The 24178-nt window shown below is 40.5% G+C and overlaps 1 protein-coding gene across 1 annotated transcript in view; it reads left to right on the top strand.

Moving 5' to 3' along the window:
* Positions 1 to 308: 308 nt before the first annotated feature.
* Positions 309 to 24178, top strand: part of CCDC93 (coiled-coil domain containing 93) — a 98989-nt gene continuing 75119 nt past the window's right edge. Inside the window, exons 1-6 of the mRNA XM_045032720.1 lie at positions 309 to 453; positions 1846 to 1959; positions 4178 to 4272; positions 6630 to 6741; positions 8642 to 8740; positions 11017 to 11073. Coding sequence (XP_044888655.1) covers positions 412 to 453; positions 1846 to 1959; positions 4178 to 4272; positions 6630 to 6741; positions 8642 to 8740; positions 11017 to 11073 — 519 coding nt within the window. The 5' untranslated portion in view covers positions 309 to 411. The remainder of the gene's footprint in view (positions 454 to 1845; positions 1960 to 4177; positions 4273 to 6629; positions 6742 to 8641; positions 8741 to 11016; positions 11074 to 24178) is intronic.

The following is a 24178-nucleotide window of genomic DNA, read 5'->3' on the forward strand; positions in this document are numbered from 1 at the left end:
CCGTGAAACGCAGAGCGGAGGGAAATCCCGGATTCGCTGGACGCTGGGGGCTAATGCCCTGGCCTGGCAGGGAGGCTGCCCCGGCCCTCCCTACAATTAACCCCCTGCCTGCTGCCAGCGGGCACCCGCAGCCCCACCGCCCAGGGCAGCCCGCGGCCCCCGGCGCGCTGTGTTCCAAGCGGTCACATGACCCGCCTGTCACCCTTCCGCGCCCGCCCCCTTCAGCAGCGAATGGCGCGGCCCGAACGTGCTTGCGCGCACGGAGGGCGGGGGCGCAGGCGCGGGGACATAGCGGAGCCGGGGGCGCGCGCGCGGGGACACCCCCGTGGCCGTTGGTGGGCGGGGGCAGCGCGGGTGACAGCGGCAGCCGCGCGGCGCAGCGCAGGCTGGAGAGCGGCGGCGGCGGCGGCGATGGGCGCCCCCAAGGGACACGGGTACCAGGCTCCGCAGGAGGTACGGCCCCCGCCTGCCCGTCCGGGGGCACCGAGCTGCCCCGTGCGCTGACTCCCTCCGTCCCTGCCCGGCTGGAGGGTCTGAGCCCGGCGTGGCCTGCCCGGGGGCGGGCCCTGGGCTTTGGCATCAGGCCCAGATCCTGGGGCGTTCGGGGTGCGGGGCTCGGCTCCCTGGGGGAAGGGGCTGCCCGGGCCAGGGGGCTGCGGTTGTCGCCCTGGCTGCAGCCCTCTGCTCATCTGTGCAGTGTTGTGCGTGTGAGTGGCGGGTCCCTTCCCAGTGTGAACGCTCCCACGTCGGCCTCAGATACCAGGAGACTCCCAGATTGTGAAGAGGTTGGACCCTCACGTTTCTACCGAACGTAAACAGCGGAGACGCTTTGGGCTGCCCGGATTGTTTTACTTTATTAATACTGCAAAGGCAGCAACTTCCCAGCCGTGCTTCCTTTTTCCTGCATTGACTTTGGGGTTAAAAGAGACAGGATGTTTCTAGCCAATTGAGCATAAGGCCTGGAGCCCGGAACTTGTGAATTTCATTCCTAGCTCTACCGCTGACTCTTCTTCAAGGGTTTGGAGTGTCATGGAAATTCTCCTTTCCCCTCATTTCCTACCTGTAAAATGGGGGTAACAACACTTATTACACAGGAGCGTTGTGTGAATTAATTAGTTGATGTTTGCATAGTGCTTTGGCAATAATAATGATAACAAAAGCTTCATATAGGTGCTCAATATTAGTGCTGCTATTGCCCTACTCTGGGCAGTTGAAAATGGTTTGTTTGATTTAAAGGAAACAGTTGAATCCCACAACAATTTCTCATACTATCTTCATACAACGTTTGTGAAAACATTACATTTAAGATGTAGTATTGTATAAGCCCTGCAGAGTTGACAGAAAACTGCAGAATCACAGGTATGTTACCTGTGCTGTGGCAGTTGGTGCCTAGATTGTTTTGATTTACTTGAAGAACAGATGGGACAGGGAGATCTAATGAAGAGAAGGAACTGACATGGATTCAATTTTGAATGCAACAGCTGAATTGTTTATTTACAAGAGGGAGAAAACACCACATTTAGAGAAGACTGATTGAAATAGAAGGGCAAGAGTGATTGGTCAATAATGCATAGGTTTTCTCAAACAGGACAAAACATTTCATGTTAAAGCCACCTAGAAACAAATACTTGCCTGATGTTTTTCCATGTGTGCAATTGTTGTAATTGCCATAAAGATGTTATCAGATTGCAAATGGAAGGGAAGTGTGTGAGAGAATCTCTATTAACATGTGGTCTATATTAAGGAAAAAATTGGGGAAATTAATTTTGAGTCCTAATGTTGGGTTGTTGGAGGAGTAGAGTGAATACAATATTTTAAAATTAAGGTTAATTTTATGTTTGTTAGGTTGAAACCAGAGAAGATGAAGAACAAAACATCAAATTGACTGAAATTTTGGAGTTGCTGGTGGCAGCTGGGTATTTCAGAGCAAGAATCAAAGGGTTATCACCCTTTGACAAGGTGAGATTATAATCCAGGATTATTAATTAGATATAGTTTACTGTATTTACTAAATATAGTTTTCAAATTCTGCTTAATGATTCTAGGTAGTAAGGAGGAGGGGAGATCAGCAGTAAATAAAGTTATTTTTATTATTTATATAGTGCCACTAATGTAGTGAAGATATGCGCAAAACTGTGTCCTTGTCTCGGGGAACTAAGGCATCCATTCTGCAGTTACTCATATGAGTGGTCCTATTGATTTCAATGGGACTATTCACATGCATAAAGCTAAGCACATACATAACTAATTGCAGAATCAGGGCCTAAAATTCTGAAGTGGGTGTGTGGGGAATTTAACTGGAACTAGTTTCATGGCTAAACAAACAAGGACCAGGAGTACTTGTGGCACTTTAAAGACTAACAAATTTATTTTAGCATGAGCTTTCGTGAGCTGCAGCTCCGAAGAAGTGAGCTGCAGCTCACGAAAGCTCATGCTAAAATAAATTTGTTAGTCTTTAAGGTGCCACAAGTACTCCTGTTCTTTTTGCGGATACAGACTAACACGGCTGTTACTCTGAAACCAAACAAGGACCTAAATTTGTTCAATATGAAAACGTGTTTGCGTTGTGGCATGGTCATTGTAAAAGCTATTATTCATACTGAAAATGAGGAGTAATGGGGGCAAGTTGAAAGAAGGTTAAGGAAGTTATTAGGTGTGGAGTTTCATGAAAGAATGGAACAACTTACCTAGAGAAGCTGTTTTTGGACTGTTGCTGGAAATCTTTTGGGAGGAGTTAGATAATTCTGTGGAAAGACAGTTACAGGGACCTTCATCCTCAAATACAGGAAGTAAGTCATGCTGTACAGAGTATATGCTTAGAGAGGTACCTTTGTTAGTTTAACATTTGACTTGATGATAAATCCCTGAACCTTGTTTTGAAAATGCATCCCTTGTAGCTATGGCAGAGCCTTTGAAAATGGGCTCTTTCATTTCTTTCAATAGTTTGCTTGTACATAGAATAGTCGTGCTGTCCTATACACTTTTTTGCTTGTTAAAACTGCAAGCTATTATATTTATAGAGCCATAGGCAGTCACAGCACTTTACAAGCACAAATATAAGTATGCCTAAGCAAGACTATCTAAGGCCCTGATTCTGTAACTGGATCTGTGGAAATGAACACTTCAGTGGTACTTACACACATCCAGTTGTGGGACTGGCGCCTTGTATCCTGATCCTGCTGTGGCGTTATTTACATACGTAAGTGTTTGTAGTGAAACTCTGTAGGCTGTTATGGTATAGAATATTTTATAGGACTTTTTGTTAATTGTTTGATTAACAAATATTGTTATAATAAAAATACCCCCCCTTCTACCGACTGTCTCACTAGATAGTCAAGTATGAGAAACAAACTAGACACTAATATACAAGGATTATTTCATAACTATGCTGAGTGTTTTATATTGGAGAGGCAGTGTGGTGTAGTGGAAAGGGTACTGGACTGAAAGTCAGGAAACCTGGATTCTATTTAGATTCTGCCACTGGCCTGCTGTGAGAGCTTGGGTAAGTCACTTCACCTCTCTGTGCCTGTTACCTCTTCTATTCTTTGTCTGTTGTGTACATATTTGCAAAACCTAAATACACATGGTTAACTTTGAGTGAGTAGACCCTTTGAAATCAATGAGACTGCTCTGGTGTTTTGAATTGAGCATGTTCATAAATATTTGAAGGGTTGGGGCCTAAGATAGAGATCTCTTAAGGTCAGGGGCTGTTTGTATAGTGCCTAACATGTTGTGGGGGGTTTGTGTGCTACTTCTAATGCAAATAATAACTGTGGAAAAACTTGGATTAGGTAAATGAGAACACACGTTCCAATCCTTGTTTATTGAGTTTGTATAGCTCACGATCTCTAAAACAGTCACTTCATCACTTTTTTAAAATCTTTATTCCATTCTTCATGGTTGACAGTGTACTTGGATTTTCATCTAATTGCATGTCAGAGAACTCAGTGTCTCAAGAAAACTAGGAAATCAAGTTTAAAAAAAAATGAAACATCACAAATGGTGGTCCTCTATTTCTCTTCTCTTCACTATATTTTGATGAGATATTAGATGGCATTTGAATCGTGCTGTATTGGAGGTGGGGGAGGAGACTAAAAACATGAAGCCATATTGGTTGGATTTAAATCATATTTGTTTCAAAATTTCCTTTTGAACCATATTTTTGTTCATTTTTTAGGTAGTTGGTGGCATGACCTGGTGCATCACTACTTGCAGCTTTGACATTGATGTTGATCTATTGTTTCAGGAAAACTCTACAATTGGTCAGAAAATGTAAGTTGATGAAGTGGGAACAATGGTTTGGCTTTTCATATTGTAAAAAATTTGATACAAATCACCATCATGTTTATACACGTGAAACCTGTAGAGGGGATCAGTGTTACTGAGAAATTTCCTGTTTTGGCCTGGAGCAGCGAACCGCGGCAAGTGGGAGCCATGATTGGCTGAACCTGCAGACGCGGCAAATAAACAAACTGACCCTGCCTGCCAGGGGCTTTCCCTGAACAGGTGGCGGACCGGCTTTGAGAACCACTGTTGTAGACCACAATTAAAATTTGCAGGAAGTAACTAAGGAAGGACAGTGCCAGGCAAGTTGCATTAAAAGCCCATTTTTCCACTTCAGTTAAGTGGAATATAGTTTCAGCTACTGTATCTGCATCTGTGTTTCCCTTCTTGATTTTCAGTGATGTTTACAATCATGTTATTTTTTTTAAAAGTTATTTTTCTCCCCTGTTGCTTTGAGACACATCCACATCACCAGGGGAAATGAGCTATACACAAAGTACTCTTAAATGCACAAAGAAACACAAAATAGAGATGAATGTATTTTTATCTCTTATAAAAATCTTAGGTGTTAGTTTTAATGGTAGCAGGACAAAAAAATCAGTTGTGTTCTTAAAAAGAGAGTCACCCTTCATACTGTTACTTTAATGAAAACATTTTAGTTGATTTTTTTTAAATTTAATACAGAGAAGTTTGAATTTAAACATTCCCATGGATTATTTGGAACTCAAAAAAATAAAGGACCGTGCTAGTCAACAAGTATCAAAGTGAAACTTTATAGTCTGTTTTAATTGTTCTAGCTGAAGAAAATGCCAAAACAGTGAGAAAATAGCAGAAATTGTTAGAATACTATTTGGATGTTTAATAATCTAAGTGTTAGTAGTATAAATAAGGATATTTGTTTTTAAAAATATATTGTTTTTTTTAAACTGTTAGTGTCTCTCAGTGTTTCCATGCAGCTCTCAGGGTGGTGATAATAGGGATTAATTAGCAAGTATCCTGTTGATATTGTCAGTGCACATTTTGCCAGCTCTTATTAGACAATGTTCTAATAATACAAATCTTAAGTCAGCTATTATAAATGTAATCAAAATAAGTATGGAAGCATAAATTAACATCACAGTTATGTTTGTTACATGATTTCTTGTTCCTCTGGGACAAAAATATTTTAAACGGATTGCATGTACTCTTGGTTGTACAAAGAAAGAAGACTATTGCATCTCATTAACACATTGACATAGTGGAAATTACATCACAGGCTGAGCCATCTAGAAGAGGAATTACAAAATTCGCATACAGCTGTTTCTCTTCTAATCAACATTGGCTCTTCAGGCACTATCCTTAGTTTCTGGATCTTTTCTCTTTTCCGTCCCACTCTCTCCCATGCTTCTGGGCAATTTTCCTTCAAAATATCAGCAGCTCTTTAGGATGATAGTATCTGCCACTGATGTCAGTATCTGGACACTTGTATTTTCCCCAAAGGAAAAAATATCACATCAATGACTCTTAAGTTGTTGTCTATAAAGATTGACTTCCTGAGTATGAGCACCAATTGGTTGTATATCAGCTTAATTCTTTGTGGTCAGGAAAGAATGCTTTACTCTGAAATCTGTGACAAAACCCCTGTTAATTCAGTGGTGCAAGATTGAACCCCAGTAGAGTTATCCCCCTGTTAAGCTACCTTTCACTTTAATAGCACTTTTATGAGCTGCAGAAGGACATTTTTTCTCAGCAAACTGGATTATATATACTCCAGCTGATTGGACTTTGTACATGTAAGCAGCATTCTTGGTAGATATTTCACTTTTACAATATTCTAGCTATTTCATGGTTTTTGTAGGAGAGGGTGCTTAATTAGTAACAACAGCAGAGAGCCACTCAGTTTTAAGTTTCAGATTTTTCATTCTGAAATTGAACTTTCTTTGATTAAAATATATAATGTTTTAAAGTTAGTCTCTCTATCTTTGAGCAGTTAATTGTATGTGCATGGTAACAGAAACATATGTATAAAATAGATATCCCTCACGATCATGCATGCTCTGCATCTGATCAGCCTAAGATATTTTAAATTTGATGTTGAGTAATGGAAATTAAGAAACAAGCAGTAGGCTTATTAAATTTAAAAAAATATGACTTCAGAACTGTGCTCATAAAACAAGTTTTTTTTTTTTCCAGATTGTGTTATCCAGTTTCAGCCAATAGAGGGCACTTTCAAACTACTACATAGTTTGGAAATTAATATCCTAGGACCGACATGGCTACAACAACATTGCATAGTTTGGAAAGGTCATTCTTCAAAATTTAAACAATTTTATTGTATACACTTTGATATTTTTCTTTTAAAATAGTGCCTTAACAGAGAAAATTGTGTCTGTCTTACCAAAAATGAAGTGCCCCCATCGTTTGGAGCCGCATCAGATCCAGGGACTGGATTTCATTCACATATTCCCTGTTGTACAGGTAATAGCTTTGTTGTGCATCACACTTTTTAAACAAAGCAAAAGCCTTAAAACTTATAGAGGACTTTTAATACCTGTGTGACTTCTGAACTTTATATCTTCTGCAAGTTTGTTCTGCGTTGGAATGAAATATCAGGTTAAACTTTTTTTAAAGGTAAATATTTTGAAACAGCAGGATGTCTTTATATAAAATGGAATTCTGAAGCACACTCTGACCCACATAAAGAACAAAACTGTCTGGATTACCTACAACATTGGCCTGGATTCTGCATGCAGTAGTGTCTGCCAGTTGAAAGAAATCTTGTTTTAGGATCTGCTAGTGTGGTGGTTTTTTAGCCCATGTAGGGTCCTGGTGCAGTAAGATATTCCTTGCAAAGTGTAATAAATATATGGCATAAGTTACAAGTAAAGTGGCTCAAAACACAGGGTATAAAAGAGATTAAAAGTTGCTCAGTTTTTTTTTTAAAGTGATGGGGATCAGAGGAGTATAAAGAGAGAGAAGAAAGGAAAGAATTAAAAATGGGGGGTGGAAAGAGTCAGCCTGCTTCTGCTCAGAAATTCTTTAAGGATGAACAGCAAGGGAAAAAGCTAAAACATTCCATTCACTAGCTTGATGCCTTCTGGTTAAACTGTCCCACATCGTTTTCTTAGGTTTTATTTTATATTTTGCTTTTTGGACTGAGATTGAGTGAAATCTAAATAATTGACTGATTTTTTTTTTAATCCAATCGAGGCAAAATTCCAATGAATATTCCTAGTAATTGACTTCCTTGGCTCTTTCGAAATCAACTTTGACAATTGGTTTTTCATCTTGGGTGGGAGAGGCAATGGGATTTTGATGTGGAACTCAACATTTTTCAGTAATTGTCACCGATTTGGAAAATCCATGAAAATAAATTTACAGTGAGAATGAAATTTCTTAGTGAAATAGTAGACATGAATATATGGGACAAACCATATGTGAATATATCTAGTTCTGAAATGCATTGTTACACAAATAATGTAGCTCAATGTGCTAGGTGACTCAAAAAACCTAGAAAGAGACAGTTCTTGCCTAAAGGAACTTACAAACTAAGGCTCTGGGTCTGCATTGTGATTTACTCTGGGGAACTACTGCACCTACACAGAGACCTGTTAAAGTCAGTGACCCATGTCGTTCACAATGTAGGATCAGGGCACTCACTCTGTCCCTACTGCTTCAGTCATGCATGTCTGTAGGGAGTGCACGTGACTCCTATTAGCAAATATTTCCAACAGCCAGAAATGGGACACTGGATGGGAAAGGCTCTGTGTTACTACAGAGAATTCTTTCCCAGGTGGGTCTTGCCCACCTATCAGAGTCTATCTGATCACCATAATTGGAGTTGGGAAGGAATTTTTTCCCAGATCAGATTTGCAGAGGGTGGGAGGTGTTCTACCTTCCTCTGTGGGGCACAGGTCACTTGCTGGTTTGAGCTAGAGTAAATGGAGAAATTTCTGTAGCTTGAAGTCTTTAAATCAGTACTTGAGGACTTCAGTGACTCCGACAGAGGTTATGGGCCTATTACAGGCGTGGGTGACTGAGGTTCTGTGGCCTGCGATGTTCAGGAGGTCAGACTAGATGATCATGATGGTCCCTTCTAGCCTTAAAGTCTGAGTCTATGGGGTGTGGGAAGGCCTGGGTTACAGACACAGTATGTATGTTACGTAGTTTATGACCTCTTTTGTTGGCTCTGTTGGTACGTACAAAAATAGGGAAGATGAAGATAATAAAATAGCTAATGTTATAGAGCTATTTATGGAGTAAATCACTGAGGTGTCACACATCCATAAAAACTTTGAGTTTTGAAATATTTGATTTTTTTTGCATACAAAATACTTAGAAATAAATTGTTGCATAATAGTATCAATGTTCTCTTTAGTGGCTGGTGAAACGTGCAATAGAAACTAGAGAAGAAATGGGAGACTATATCCGCTCGTACTCCATATCCCAGTTTCAGAAAACTCGTAGTCTACCAGAGGTAAGACCTAGTTAAATCTTTGTTTTCTCTCAAAATATGTTTATACATAGATGGGGCTGTCTCATCAGTTGCTGTAAGTCTGTGTAACTGCATTGAAGTTGATAATACTATGCTGATTTACCTTAGCTGAGGATCTGGCCATGATTTTAGTCTATAACTGGATGGGTCTAACTATGAGGATTACTGTTAGAAAAGCAAGTAAACACCAGAATCCAAATTGAAGGTCCATCTGTGTATATCAGGGGAGATGAATTCTTGCTGACTCCAAATAGTTCATAAGTATGATATTATAAACCTTTGCTTAGAGGCACTGTTTCAACCCAGAAAGTGACAATAGCAAATTGTTACAGTTGCAACAGCTCTGGGCAAAATATGTCTGATAATGCTAGTCATATTAGCCTGGAGGTTGAGATATGTAATATGTCCTTTTCTGAACAAATCCATTCGGACTAGTTCTCAGTAGGTACATTAGTTATCTTCACAATGGCTTATAGAAATGAAATACTAAGGAGTTTACAGTTGCGTAGCAGACTACTTTTGCTTAAACTGTGTGGAGTAGAATTCTACTGTGATGGGCTGATTTGCTGTGCAATCCCTTTTTATTTCCTTGAGGTTGTGAAACAACATCTCTGAATATGTAACTGAAAACTTTATACCCTCTTGCCCATCTTTCCCCACTCTTCAGCTGAACTTGTTATGAAATTGTGGTATTCAATTTCATTGTCTTTAAGGAAGTATGAGTTTACAAACATCTAGGTACATCTTTCACTTGCTCATTTTAATTGGTTGTCTGAGGTTACTGTTGTGTTTCCATAGACCATTTGTGCTAGGAATATTATGGATATCTAGAGTTAGACCTCCTTTTCCATTTTGGGGAGGTGCAGTTGCTATTTCAGGTTTGGTTTGGTTAACCAGTGAGGTTGCTGATGCAGACTGATGTATGTCTGAAATTTTCAAATGCCACTAAGGGAGTTAGGTGCACAAATCCCCTTGATGTTCATTCAGAGTTGGACTCCTAAACCCCATAGGATCCTTTGATAATGTTGGATGAGTGGTAACAAAAGAGAGAGTAAAAATCTCAAATGTCTAAACTATAATAATAGATCCACTTCCTAAAACAGCTGTATTTTGAATACAGAATTGTGAGAGGAAGGATAGGCTGCAACTGGGGATACCTGGTTTCAATTCCCCGCTCTGTTACAGATACAGACTTCCTATGTGACACTAGGCAAGTCATTGAGCCTCTCTCTGCTTCAGTATCCTCATTAAAATGGAAATAATGCTTCCCAGACTGAAATCTAAGTGACCATTACAGTAACTCCTCACTTAACGTCCTCCCGCTTAACATTGTTTCAAAGTTACGTCGCTGCTCAATTAGGGAGAATGCTCGTTTAAAGTTGTGCAATGCTCCCTTATAACATCGTTTGGCTGCCTGCTCTGTCCACTGCTTGTAAGATTCTGTAGAAGAGTAGTGACTTTACAAGGGAAGATTGCACAAGTTCCTCTTCTCCACCTCCTCCCCCTCCCTCACAGTGCTTCCGCCACTGCCAAACAGCTGTTTGCCAGCGCTTAGGACTTTGGTGGGGGGAAAGGAGCGCGGATGCAGCTGCTCCGGAGAGGAGGTGGAGTGGGGGTGGGAAGAGGTGGGCCTAGAGTGGAGTGGGGACAGGAAGAGGTGGGCCTGGAGCATTCCTTGGCAAAGTCAGCGCTTGTTCTTCTCCGGGGAAGCTGCTGCTGCGAAGGTGCTTCCTAGCGTCCTTGCCTGCAGCAGGCTGTGCCTGTGTGGGGTAAGCCAGGGGCACTTCCAAACCACAGTACAGTGCAGTACTGTACAGTATATAATGCCTTTTGTCTGCCCCCCAAAAATTTCCTTGAAACATAATCCCCTGCATTTACATTAAATCTTATGGGAAAATTGTATTAAGTTAACATAGTTTCCCTTAAAGTTGCATTTTTCAGGAACGTTACTACGACGTTAAGTGAGGAGTTCCTGTACACTGAAACACTTATTTTCCTCTGCAATATGTCCATGTTAATTTGTCTTGCGATTTCACCAAGGATCCCCAGTCTTGGGTAGGACACTATTGTACCAGTGCTGTACAAACTGAGAACAAACAGACTGTTGAGGCAATTGTAGAGTTAAGTGTACTTTACTGAATAATTGAACAGCTCATTTAGGAACCAGGTGACAAATCTGCTTGCTAAATGCATTAGTAGTGTTGAGGCTTACGCTTAATTTTTTTGGTTTTTAATTGTGTCAATTAATTGTCTTGCAGGATGATGAGTTTATGCAAAGGAAAGAGAAGGCTATCAAAACAGTTACCGGTATCTTTGTAAGTACAGTATATTGAGCTTTTATGATCAAGCTTCAGAACCTAAATGTTTAAAGACCTTTTTGTGAGTAATGAAATGTGATATTTAATTCTAATTAATGCAACTGCTACTGGGTTTTCTCATGAGGAGGTCCCAATTAGGTGCTGCATGTCAGATCCCTTTCTCAGAAAGGGTCATAGATGCCAACATTTCCCATTACAAACCTTTAGGTGTATAATGCACCGCCGGCATAAAACACGTCAGTTGCCACTGCAGGGAGTGTCTTTCCATGCCATCAAACAAAAGTCACAAGATGGCACATACATCATTAAAACTCTAGGAGACTAAAACATTCATTTAAAACTGTCAGAAACAGGAATAATTTACCCTTAAAATGGAAACAAGCCCTGGAAATTAAATGTATTTAAATCTCAAAACTTGTTTTCATTGAAACTACTTGCTATAACTAACAACCGAAATATGAGCACTCCTTGCAAGTTATGCCTACTTGGCAATGTTTTTTCCTCAAGGCATTCAAACTCTGGAGAGTTGATAGTCTTTTATTTTTCTCCTTCTTTAAAGATATAGCTTCTAACTCTTCAAATATCAAAACTGAAAAAGAAGCTGCTGCTATCAGAAAGCATGTTATTGCAAATAATGTTATGAATCAGATAATGCCACCAAGGATTAGTATATCGTGTACTTTAATTGTCATTCTGTCTTACCTGAATTAAAATGTCTAGATAGCAGGTAGGCATCTCTGTGCCCTTGTTTGCTGAACAATTTGTATCTCTAATCCAACTACCCATTTACTTTCAATGTCAGCAATTTGCTTCACTTGTCCTTGATGCTCTCTGTACATTCAAAGGCTAAACTTTTGAAAAGTGACTAGTGATTTTGGTGGCCTCAATTTTGGGCTATTCAAATAAACCCTGCAGAGAGGCCTGATTTTCAGAAAATGGTAAGTACCTGCCCTCTGGGGGTGGAAAATATTCCCCATTAATGTGGGTGGAGCTGAGTAACCCAGAAATGTATGCTCCCCAAAATAACAGTCAGCCTTGAAATTCTTGTCTGTAGATTTTAAGGCCACTGTGATCACCTAGTTGACTGCCTAAATAAAACACACCAAAGAACTTCACACCATAATTCCTGCTGCATTGATGGGAATTATTCTTCCGTGCTACATAAGTCAACATTTTTGAGGAAAATAAGACTGAGGTTAAACTAGAGCATATATTTTAGGGAGCGATCCAATCTAGATTAAGAGTCTCAAAATGGCGGTCAATGTATCACTTCCCTTGACAGTCTGTTCCATGGTTAATTCAATTCTGCTGTAATTGACCCCTCATCTTTCTTTCAACTACTGTCTGTTGTTATGATGACCCTTTGAGTAACTCCACTCCAGTAGTCCATATTTCATGTGAAGCTGGAAATTAATTTATCTTCCCATTCTAGGTTTGCCCTTTTCCATTTGCATACTCTGATAACATTGCTTCTGTTGCATAAGGAATGCAATCTTCTTGTTTATCAGCCGCATCATATAAATTAAAGAGGCGCTGTCATGCTGAGAGGCAAACTCCTAATGTGTCACACATCACATCCCCCTCTAAATCCATTGAACTTTCACCTGTCTTTCAAAGTTGTTCGAAGTTAAAGATATTTATCATTAGATTTTGTCCAATCTCAGCCATAGTTTGCTCTTGTTTCTTCAATGAAATCATAATGCTGGATGTATGATTTTGGTCACCAGTACAAAGAAGTGGTGGTCTTAAAAAAATGGGATTGATGTTGATGAAGCAGCTGCGTTTTAGTGGCTACATTATCTGCTGTTCAGTCTCCTCAGAGAAGCTTCCTGCTTTTGTGTATGCCCATCGGGGAGGGATAGCTCAGTGGTTTGAGCATTGGCCTGCTAAACCCAGGGTTGTGAGTTCAATCCTTGAGGGGGCCATTTGGGGAACTGGGGTAAAAATCTGGGGATTGATCCTGCTTTGAGCAGGGGGTTGGACTAGATGACCTCCTGAGGTCTCTTCCATCCTAATATTCTATGATTCTATAATCAGCAACAGAGGCACAGCTTCTCGGGCGTAGTCCATGCCATGAATGCCTACGTTTAGGTGAAATAACAGCCAGACATCATCCCTTTATACTTTTCTCCCTTCTGGTCATCCTAATTTATCACAAAAGATCAACAGAACACCCCTCATGAGGTTGATCCACAGAACAGGGTTCCCACTCACACTATCTTGATTTCATTGCCATACATCTACATAAGTACATCAAGTTCAGGATCCTTAATCCCAATAGATTTCATTCCTTTCCCCCTCCCCATTCAGACTGAAGACTAGATTCTTGCCTGAACTGAAATCCCAGCAACTAGGATTCCAGAATGTGAGCCTTTTTGCCCCAGAAACTTGGGATGTCCTCAGTGGTCATAGACCTTGATGTGATGGCAGCAACCTAGTGGTGGTGATGCACACTTTGTCCCACTTCTCCTTCTCAGTCTGCAGAGTTCACAGGCAGGATGGAACTTGACCATGCATCTCTGTTTTTTGTAGATTTCAGGGAATGCTGATTTGTGGAAAGAGGCAAATCCAAGTCATTCCCTCCACCTTTCTCCAGAGGCTGGGTATTCCTAATATGTAGGCTTGGAAGGAATAGATTTTTATTGGCAAATGTCAATAAACGTTGACTTCACCCAGTACACACAAACAGACGAAAAAAATATTTCCATCAATGATATTAGAAAGAAATAGACAAAGTAAGAAAAATGCTACTTTAGAACTTAATAGTTTGATTTAAGGATAGTTTTATGTGGTTTTTGACATGATGCTAAAACACAACTGTCAACAGTTGTAAAGCTTTAACTTTTGACTCTCAACATGTACTGTCATTCCATAATTATTGTTTGACCTCACATCATATCCTGCAACTCTGAAAATTTAAATCAATAAAAATCTTAAAGCATAAAAATAAACGTTGATATCCATCAAAATTATTAAAAAAACAAAAATCAAATTCTGCCAAGCCTTATTAATGTAGATAAAATTCAATTGTTAGACCTTGTATTGGTTCTCCACTTTCTCTCACTAACTTGAATAAGTTGGAAAACTTTAACTTCTTATTATCTAAAAATATTCAAGAACAGGAGAAGGAAGGGGTCTTAGAGTCAACCATGTTTTATAATTGTTTCAGCAATTATAAAAAAAATATAGTTGGACAATTTTTTTTTTAAATATAAATGGCCTGTATTACCCTCCCCTCCCCATTTTTGTTCCAGGATGAATCTTCCTGCAGATATCATGGACACATGTTAAGGAAGCTTATGATCTTGTTAATTGCTTTAGAAAAGACCCAAATGAAGCGCTGAAGCAGCTCAACTTGAGCATCTTCTCAAGGAAGACATGGCTTGCCTTGTTGTGTTTTTTTTCCCTCTCCTGCTCCCAGCCCCCACCAATACCGTTTACCCAGTATAAATACATCAGACCACCTCTGGTACCTGTCCTGCACTTGTTGACTGCCCATCAGCGTTTTCTGACTTTCTTAGCTTTCCCAAGGTTTATGCCACCCAACTGGTGGTCAGATTGCACACGGAAAGTTTAATTCTCTTACTGGGAATGTTGAAATCACAGTCTTAGCTCAAACATGGGTGGATTTGGATTTCAAACTATCCTCTAAGGAAAAAACCTGCATGTTTCCACAGGCTTTACCTTGGATGTTCCTTTGAAATCCCAGAGGTTAGTTAGGTTTCCTGTTCTGGGACATTGATGGATTGAAGTCCCCAGTCTTGATCTGGTTGGACAGGAGGCAGGACATGCAGCACTAACTCTGGGAAAGTGCTGGACATTCTGGGATTTGAGGTCACCCAGGGCTAAATATGCAGTGAGTAAAATATATTTATTTGTTCGTGGTGACAAAGGAGTGGATGCTTGTTTTTATAATGTAGAATCTGCGAGCTCTTCTCCACTAGATTATAGATAACTGCAGCGCTTTAATTTTTAGAGTTAAATGATAGTGCATCTTCACTTTATTGACATGAGTTAGGACAGGCCCATGGTATTCTTGAGTAGGGAGACAGCCACCACATCTGCTGAATACTAGTGGTTTAGGGTTCCACGCCAGCTCAGAATAAGGCATTAAAAGAGAATAGTAGGGATTGCCTACCTCTGGATTGGAGGTGGATTAATTTTGTACCAGCTTCAGTCTCACACACAGGAGAGAGACATAAAGGCTGCTCTCTGTGTATCATCTTTAATGTTGATTCCACCATAACATTTTCTTGCATACTGTCTTTTCTAGTCTTCCACGGTAGGAAGCAGTTTGTGCATTTGTGCAAAACCCCCTCCTTCTCAAAACTAACACTAATCTGAAATACACAGGCCCCTTCCTTTTCAAAGCGAGCAGGAAATTGTGATATAGAAATCAATTTGGCGCTGATATTGGATTGCATAGTACAACATGCATGTTCACCATGCAGTATGGATTCTTACTAGTAGAACATAAGACAATACTGGTTTATAGGAGTTGTGGGTCCATAATGCTGAATACCTAGCAGAAATCCTTCTGAGGAAAGAAACCACCAGTTTACTTTGGCATCAGAATTTATAGTGCTGTATATCTGCATAGGGAGAACTTCAAACAAAAAATCCTTGGTGACATTTAACAAAACCTCAGATCACCAGGTAAGAGCCATTAAGAATTTATTCTGTGCATTTGACTCTCAGCTCCATATTTATCTTTAAATTTGCATAATTTTTAATCAGAGTAGACCAAGCTGAGCTGCAACTAGAAGAAAAAATAGGCTTCAGATTGTTCTAAAGTAAACACTTTTTTACGTTTAATCTTAAAATAATGCAGCATATATCAGTCATCTCATAATTATTTGAAATATTATTTCAATTCCATGTATAACATGAGCTAGAAAATTTACCTGCTCCTGAGGCTCTGATTTACATAGTAGCTGATCTGAAGCCCTGGGGCTCATTTTATATCTTAGTTTTCTGTTGCTCTTATTGTGTAGTATTCAAGTGCATTGCAGAAATTTTATTAGGACTAGGTATACAGTGCTATTTTCCGCTAGTATTTCCCGGCATGCCTTTTTCCTCTGCTTCTTGCCACCTGTGACAGTGATACTGAAAGGCCCCTTTATCTTTACAGGTCTCTATTTGTTCTTTTTTCTGTTGTTGAACTGACCATGTCTGACATAGATGGTTCAAAGAGCTCTCCTCTTTTTCACTTCCTCTGTGTAGGACTCTCCCAACACATTGTTGGACTTAGACAAGGATTTTCAAAAACTTTGAGAGTCAAGGCAGTTATGGTCCTATTGAAGTAATTGTTGCTTTTGGACACCTAAAGAACCACAGTATGTAGAAATGCCTTCTTCCAAATTTCGAAGCCCCATAATCTCTGAGACAAAGTAGGCTGATCAATGCTTTAGTCACTCTCAGACTCGACTCCTGCAGTACGCTTACCTGGGGCTGACTGTATGGGCCACATGGAGCTACAATGAGCTACTCTGCCCCTTAAATGGAATGAACTTAAATGGAGAGAGTATATCATACTGGTACTTCAGTCTGCACTGACTGCCTCTACAGTTCCAGACCCAGCTTGAGATGCTGATCTTGATTCCCAAATCCCTTCGCTTGGACCCATCTCAGTGACCGCCTCTCCTTCTACTGCCCTCCATGGCAGCTGTGATTAACAAGCCCACTGCATCTGCCCTCCCCTCCCCCTTTTCTCCAGGGTGAAATTTCTGGGTATCATGGGCAGAGAGCTCTCAGTGGAAAGTCCTAGAGTGTGGAACTCCTTACCACCAGAGATCAGGAAGACCCCAAGTCTTTGTGAGCTTGGAAAGTATCGGCAGAGATGTGGTTGTGGTTGGGGGTGGGTGATATTGGAAGAGGGGAGGCTTTGAAGAGCTCAGGGGCCCTTCGCAGTAGAACTTGTAGTTATTTTGTATGTGTAGATGCTATGACTATAGTGTGTGTGTGTATTTCTAACTCACAGATATGTGAAGAGAACTGTCAGATGAAAAAGGGTTTCATGCTGGTGTGAGTGTAGTGAAAGAAAGGTTTCATGGGCCACGGATGCTTTTTGTACTGATGTTGTGTGATGTGCTGAGGTTGCTATGGTAAATTCTTGAGAATTAAATAGGAGAATGTTTTTTTTTTTTTTAAGCATTCTTACCAGTATGGAAGGTAGCTCTAGACTATGCACAATGGCTGTTCTTTGAACCTCCGTATCTGCTTTGTTTAAACCAGGGGATAAAGTTTTTAAAACATATAGTACTATTATGATCCTGTCTACACATTTGTTCCTTCCTTCTCTCCCCTTTGTAAAATACTGTTACTTTGAGATTAGACCCTGACTGTTTTTATTATGTATATTTTTCCTGTGAGGTATAGCTATAAAGTGGATTTCTGAGCTATAACCTCTCATCTTGAGATCTAAATACTGACATTTCAGCACTTTTTGGCACTAAAACAAGGACATCTGGCTGCATTAACTAATACCCAAGTAATTTTTGCAATCTCTTAACATTAAAGCAGGAGACATAGTGGTTAGGTGGGTGGCAGGGGAATTGGAATACAGTTACATTGGGAGATGGCTAATTTACATTTTTACTTTGGCTCTCTTTTTATATATATATATATATATGTGTGTGTGTGTGTGTAAGCCTGTTAAAAATCTTAAAGGACAATATTATACTTCTGCTGCATTTGGACAACTGTCATGAATTTTAAATAGCTTCTATAGCACTTGCATTGATACCCAGTAACTTTAATTTAAAAAAAAAGTGTTTCCTGCTGTAAAGCTGCCAAAACTCATCAAAACACTTAAAAACGAGAGGGGAAAAGAGGAGGCTCTGATGTATTTTCATGATACTTAGTGAGCAAAGCTAGAGAGCAGATTCTGGGAACACCAATGTTCTTTGTCAGTGTATCTGTAAAAGAGTAAAAACTGTTTTGACAGTGTGTCTAGAGAAAAGTGTAGAGCAGCTCGGATGCCCCTGTTCTATACTGAGAGATGATTTTTGTTCTTTTGTTTAATAGGTCTGGAGTTTTGTTCTCTTAATCAGAGTGGATTTGATTTAAATCATGATTAAAATCACTAGTCAGGAAGACTCTATTTCAGGGGTCGGCATCCTATGCCATGTGTGCCAAAGACGGCATGCGAGCCTTTTTTTTTTAAATGGCATGCTGCTGCTTGCAGGAGTCCGGCAGGCAGCAGCATGCCATTAAAAATCCTGCCTGGTTCGGCCCGCTCTTCTCCGCCCTCAGCTCCCCCCGCCTGCGGGGGCAAGGGGCAGAAGCTAGGTCCTGCTGGCTCCCCTGCCTCTTCCTGTAGTATGCTGGGTTCCTGCTGCTCCTCCGCCTCTCCATCCCTCCCTCCCTGCCTGCCGATCAGCTGATGGCCCTTGTGAGGAAGGGGGTCGGGAAGGAGCAGAGTCAGCGTGCTCGCTGCTCCTGGCAGAGGCAGAGAAGAAGCAGGGGCAGGGCCTTGGAGAAGGGTGGTGGTGGAATAGGGGCATATCCCTTCCAGCACCCTGCCCTGACCCCGCCCCCCCACACTCCCAGCCCTCTGCCCTGATCCCCGCGAGCCCTGTACCCCCCTCATACACACCCAGCCCTCTGCTTGACTGCTTCACTCCCCCCCACGACCCCAGCCCTGACTCTGGCACTCCCACACATTCCCCGCCCCCCCCGGCCCTGACACCTGCGCGCCCCCCACACACCATGCACCCCCCCACATCCTGACTCTTGCACCCCCCACATCCCCAATCCCACCCTGAGCACCAAACAGGAGCTCCTGCACCCTCCCCCACGTTCCCACATGCACCCCTCGCACCAAATGGGAGCTGCCCAGGTAAGTGCCCCACACCCAAACCTCCTGCCCCAACGCTCAGCCCCCTCCCTCATTCTGGCTCCTGGCCAGACCCTTCACCCTCAGCCCTGTGCTCAGTGCAGAGAGAGGAAGAGAATGGGACAGAACCAGGGAGAAGGTAGGTACCCACTGTATGTAGGCAGGGCCGGGACCCCAGACCGGCAGGGGGCTGAGCGGGTCAGGCAGCCGGGATCCTGGCTGGCAGGAGCTGGCGGATGGAACAGCTGAGCGGCAGTGGGCTGCCGGTCTGGGGTTCTGGCTGCCGGACCCTTGCCAGCTGGGGTCCTGGCCGCAGGCCCCACTCAGCCCGTTGCCGGCCTAGTTGAACAGAATCCCAGACCAGCAGCGGGTTGAGCAGGATGGTGGTGTAAGATCAACATTTTCATTTAATTTTAAATAAAGCTTCTTAAACATTTTGAAAACCTTGTTTATTTTACAATACAATAGTTTAATTATATAATATATAGACTTGTAGAGAGAGACCTTCTAAAAAAAACTTAAAATGTATTACCGGCACGCGAAACCTTAAATTAAAGTGAATAAATGAAGACTTGGCACACCACTTCTGAAAGGTTGCCAACCCCTGCTCTGTTTAATCATGGATCTCTACATAAAAGTGCATTCTTGTTGGTTTTTATAACCTTAACACACATTTTTCACAACTCAGAGATAGATGTAGGTTTCATTTTTAGAAAGTGTACACTATACATTTTTAAGTGATTTATTTTGAAAACTTTTCAGATTAGTTTTACAGCTATATCAGAAAATGAATGATTGTTTGGTTATTTCATTTACCAAAGGTAATTGAAGTAGATATTTATGAAGTCATTAGGAGGTGAACTATTTCCAATTCAACAAGTTAATCATTAATATTTGGAGGATTTTCTTGCCATGCTGTATTAGGAGGAGAACATCACCAGACAGACATTTAAATTGTTTTATTTAACTAAAACAACAACGTTGCATATTCTGGATTTTTTTCTTCAACAGCAAACACATAATATTTTAACAAAACAAGCATATGAAATTTTGAATGTAGTTAAACATTCAAGTTTAAAATCAGGTTTGTTTTTGTTAAAATTGTTTTTATCTAAAATAGTGAAATGAAATTTAAAAAAATAAATAAATCAGCTGTCAGCCAGGTCAACATGAGAAACTTAAAATATTGGCTTCTGCAGCTAACAGTTGTCTTCACCTTCATTTTCCTATTTGTTCATAATCTGGAAAAGAAAAACAAGCTTTCCTGTTTTTCAGGTCCTAAACGATTTCTCAATTTGGAATGAATTAGTCCAAAGGAAGAAAATATTCTTTCTATACCAGCAGAAGAAGCTATTGCTGTTAAAAGTGAGATTATCACTTCAACAGTCTCTGAATACAAGTGCTTAAGTGACTTCCACCACTTCACTGGTGTGACTTTCTTTAAAACATCAGCAGACATATATTTCTTGAATGGTTCACCCTTAGCTTTGAAGTTTATTATGGCATTATTAGTTGGCATTATGGAAGGATGATTGCTAGATGTCCATGTCATAGCCAACTCCTCTTCTTCAGCAGTTAAGGTTTGTCCCTGGTACCGAGTATTGAGAATATTTGCAAGAAAATGAGCTGTCCCATTCATTTTTTAATGCTTGTAATTTAACTCTGTCACTGCAAGATTTCTCTTTTAAAGCTCATGCTCCAATACGTCCCTTAGTCTATAAGGTGCCACAGGACTCTTTGCTGTTTTTACACATCCAGATTAACATGGCTACCCCTCTGATCTTTTAAAGATCTTACTCAGTTCCTTCCATATTTCAACAGTGTTGGCAATAAAACAGCTATTTCCCTGCATTTTGTTCAAGGCTACAGAAATAGGCTTCAGGGTAACTCAGCATTGTTCAACATTTCTTTTAAGCCCAATGTCGAGAACTCTGGCTGTGACAGTGCCATCTATTTTTTCACAATTTTGTTCACAAACTGTCATCGGATTAGGCCAGTTCTTGATATAGTGCTTAAAACAGTCCACTACCGAGTTCCATCACACATCTTGTGAGAGAGTTAGCTTGGTTCCTCCCACTTTTTTCAGAGCAGCTGCTGCAAAGTGGTTGTTATGGAAGAATTTTGGAATTTCAACAACATTAGCCTTTATTTCTGTAACACTGACGTCGTTGGCTAGGAGGTGCATCAAATGAGCACTGCAACTGTATGTTGTTAGCTTGGGAGACTCTTCTCGTCTTGTCTAATATGCAGCTTGGTCAGAGACAATGCTGCAAATGTATTTATTTGATTTTTTTTTTCAGTTATAGCTTTTACTGCTACTTCTTGAAAATATTCTGCTGTGTGTTCATTTCCTGATGTATCAATTATTTCTGTAGGAAGACATTATCTTCTGTTGTCACACAAGCACATACAATAGGATCATTGTGGACATTGCTCCACCCATCAAGACTCAGGTTAACAATTTCCACCTCTAGACCTTTTGCATACTGCTCAATTTCTCTTTCATACACTTTATCCAGCAATTGGCCTGCGACATCTGCTCTGTTGGGTGGACTGTATCCTGGTCTTAATGACTGAACCATGTTAATGAAGTGCGGGTTCTCAATCATACGGAAAGGAGAGTTCGTTGCATAAACAAACTGGGCAATTTTTTTATCAATTACCTCTTTTTGTAATCTGCTGGTTCTTATCACAAACTTATCTATGATTGTCAAGTATCAGCCTGCCGCAAAGAGCTCAATTTAACTGTTCTGGTTGCCTAGAAAAGTGTGTCTTTTCAGAGTTGGCTCTATGCAAGGAGAAATGCAGTTGAAGCCGATCTCACCTAACCTTGGTTTCTGAAATGTGGAGATTTTTCACAGGAACTGCAGAGGTGCAAATGGAAGCTTGCAGAATCTCCATTATAAAAAAGTTACCTCTTACAGGAGTAGGCTGTACGCACTTCAGCTGCTACAAACTAACCTTGGTTTCAAATGCACTTTTCTCTGTCAGTTGTTGGTTTTCATCATCCTGCTGCTTTAGACATTTAATTGGTTCTCCAGTTATCGTAGGCTGAGTCTACAGTATTGCCTTGTTTATATTGGAAACTGTCCTGCTTCCAGCCATTAGTGGCCAAGTATGTAGCTGCCTCTTGGCATAGACAAGGAGATCCAGAAAAGCGAAGCTTACAGTAGTAATTCTCACCAGAGTAAACTGTAGCTTTCCTGGTCTATGCTAAGCTATTTAGGTAGTTGAAATGGAGGTGCATTCCCAGTGTAGATAAGACTAAAGAAAATTGAGACCTGTAATTTTCCATCTTTGCAACTTCAGAGGTTGGGGGTCTATCACTCTTGTTTTTTTCCTCCCTGCTCAAAGTATCATTAAACAGCACAGCAGTAAAAAAACAAAAAAAAAATACCTGTGCTCTGTCTTCACTATAGCTTCCACTGTTGCTACCATCAGTGTTGCTGGTAGGTGTCTTATGGAGACAAGGCCGTGGAAACTTGCAAGCCAGACAACTTGAGTTTATAATGCAGAAAATTAGCAGAATAACTTTTCTTGCAGGGAAGAAACCCTCCCAAACCTTCATTCTACATAATTAAGTAGTGGGGAAAAGTCACCTTTGCAGGTCATCCTTATGTCCTTGCACTGGAATTTGTGGGAAGAGAACATCTTCTCTAAAAGAGGATCAAATAAATGTAGTCACTATTACTAATTCTTAATATTCCCTTTGCCAGCCTTCAGTCCTGGCCATAACCATAAATTTCATTTCATATTCCCCTGGAGTACAGTGGGTAGGTCTTTAAGTCCATAGTTTTAATAATTAATCCAGATGACCGAATAATCTTTTCAATGGAACTAGAGCTGCTACTGATGAAAGATGAATGTGCTATGAAATTGAGATTCTCAGTAAGTAGTTTAACGTTCATCTACACAATTATCTGATGCTAAGACTAATATTTGTGGTGTATTTGTGCACGCTATAATTGCTATGATGAATTCCAGTCCTTAGCATAGGTCGAGACAGGGAGACACCTGATAGTAAAAGCTCTCAAAGTCCAGATCCAGTGGCTGGAAGGAGAAGCTAGACAAATTCAGACTAGAAATAAGGTGTAGATAAAAGTGAGAGTAATTGGCAACTTACTAAGAGACTTGGTTGATTCTTGCTCACTTGAAGTCTTTATAAATCAGAATTTCTAAAGATATGTTTTACTTTATCAAGAAGTTATGGGCTTGATGCAAGAGTTGCTGGGTGAAAATCTTGGTCTGTTACACAGGAGGTCAGACTAGAAAATCACTATTGTCTCTTCTGGCTTTTTAAAATCTTTGAAGCCATCATCCCACATGATAAAATACCACATCCACTAGTTTTCCTGATACTGGCTAAATGGAAAAATACGAGGCTTGCTTTTCCCTGTGTTTAACATTTAGTTGCATTACCAGCCTCAAGCATTCAAACATCATGAATCAAGCCCCTCCAAAACATGAGATTGGCTTAAAATTTGTGACATTTTTTAAAAAATGTGGTGGGGTATTACCTTTCTGGTCTTGGAGCCTTTAAGGTTCATGTTTTCAAGCTTCTCTGCAGCCATGAGGGCTAAGGCTAGAAATGTGCATTTTTGAGAGAAAGAGAGAGCTGACTCGCACTTAGTCAACTGACTCTGATAGCTGGGGCTTTAAGGAAAACACCAAACATTACAAACCTGGCAGTAAAATCAGAAGAGTTGACAACACATCTTTGGATCTGTTTTTCCAGTATTTTCACTGCCCGTAGTACTTATGGATCTTCATTTTTAATGTTTTATAGAGATTTATAAATCACTTTTTAAAAACAATTGTTCCAGTTGCAGAATGTCTCATGTATTTGCCTCTCCCTGCACCAAACAAATGACAAAAATAGCCCCATTAAAAGTGCTTCATATCCTGGTTCCAGTAGTTCTTTTGTTACTTCCCTGAAATACTCTTAGGTCTTTGTTATACATAAAAGTTGTACTGCTTCATTATACGAATGTAGTTTGTAGTATGGCCCCACAGTGTAGTATATTTGTGCTTATACCGGTATAACTGTTCCCACACAGGAAGGAGAATAAGCTATTCTGGTATAAGGCATCTAGACATGGCCTTAGTGATCCTGCATGGTACAGTAGAACCTCAGTTATGAACACCTTGGGAATGGAGGTTCGCAACTCTGAACAAAACGTTACGTTTCTTTCAAAAGGTTACAACTGAACATTGACTTAATACAGCTTTGAAACTTTACCATGCAGAAGAAAAATGCTGCTTTTA

The sequence above is a fragment of the Mauremys mutica genome, chromosome 10, assembly GCF_020497125.1.
Source record: "Mauremys mutica isolate MM-2020 ecotype Southern chromosome 10, ASM2049712v1, whole genome shotgun sequence".
Classification (NCBI taxonomy): Eukaryota; Metazoa; Chordata; order Testudines; family Geoemydidae; genus Mauremys; species Mauremys mutica.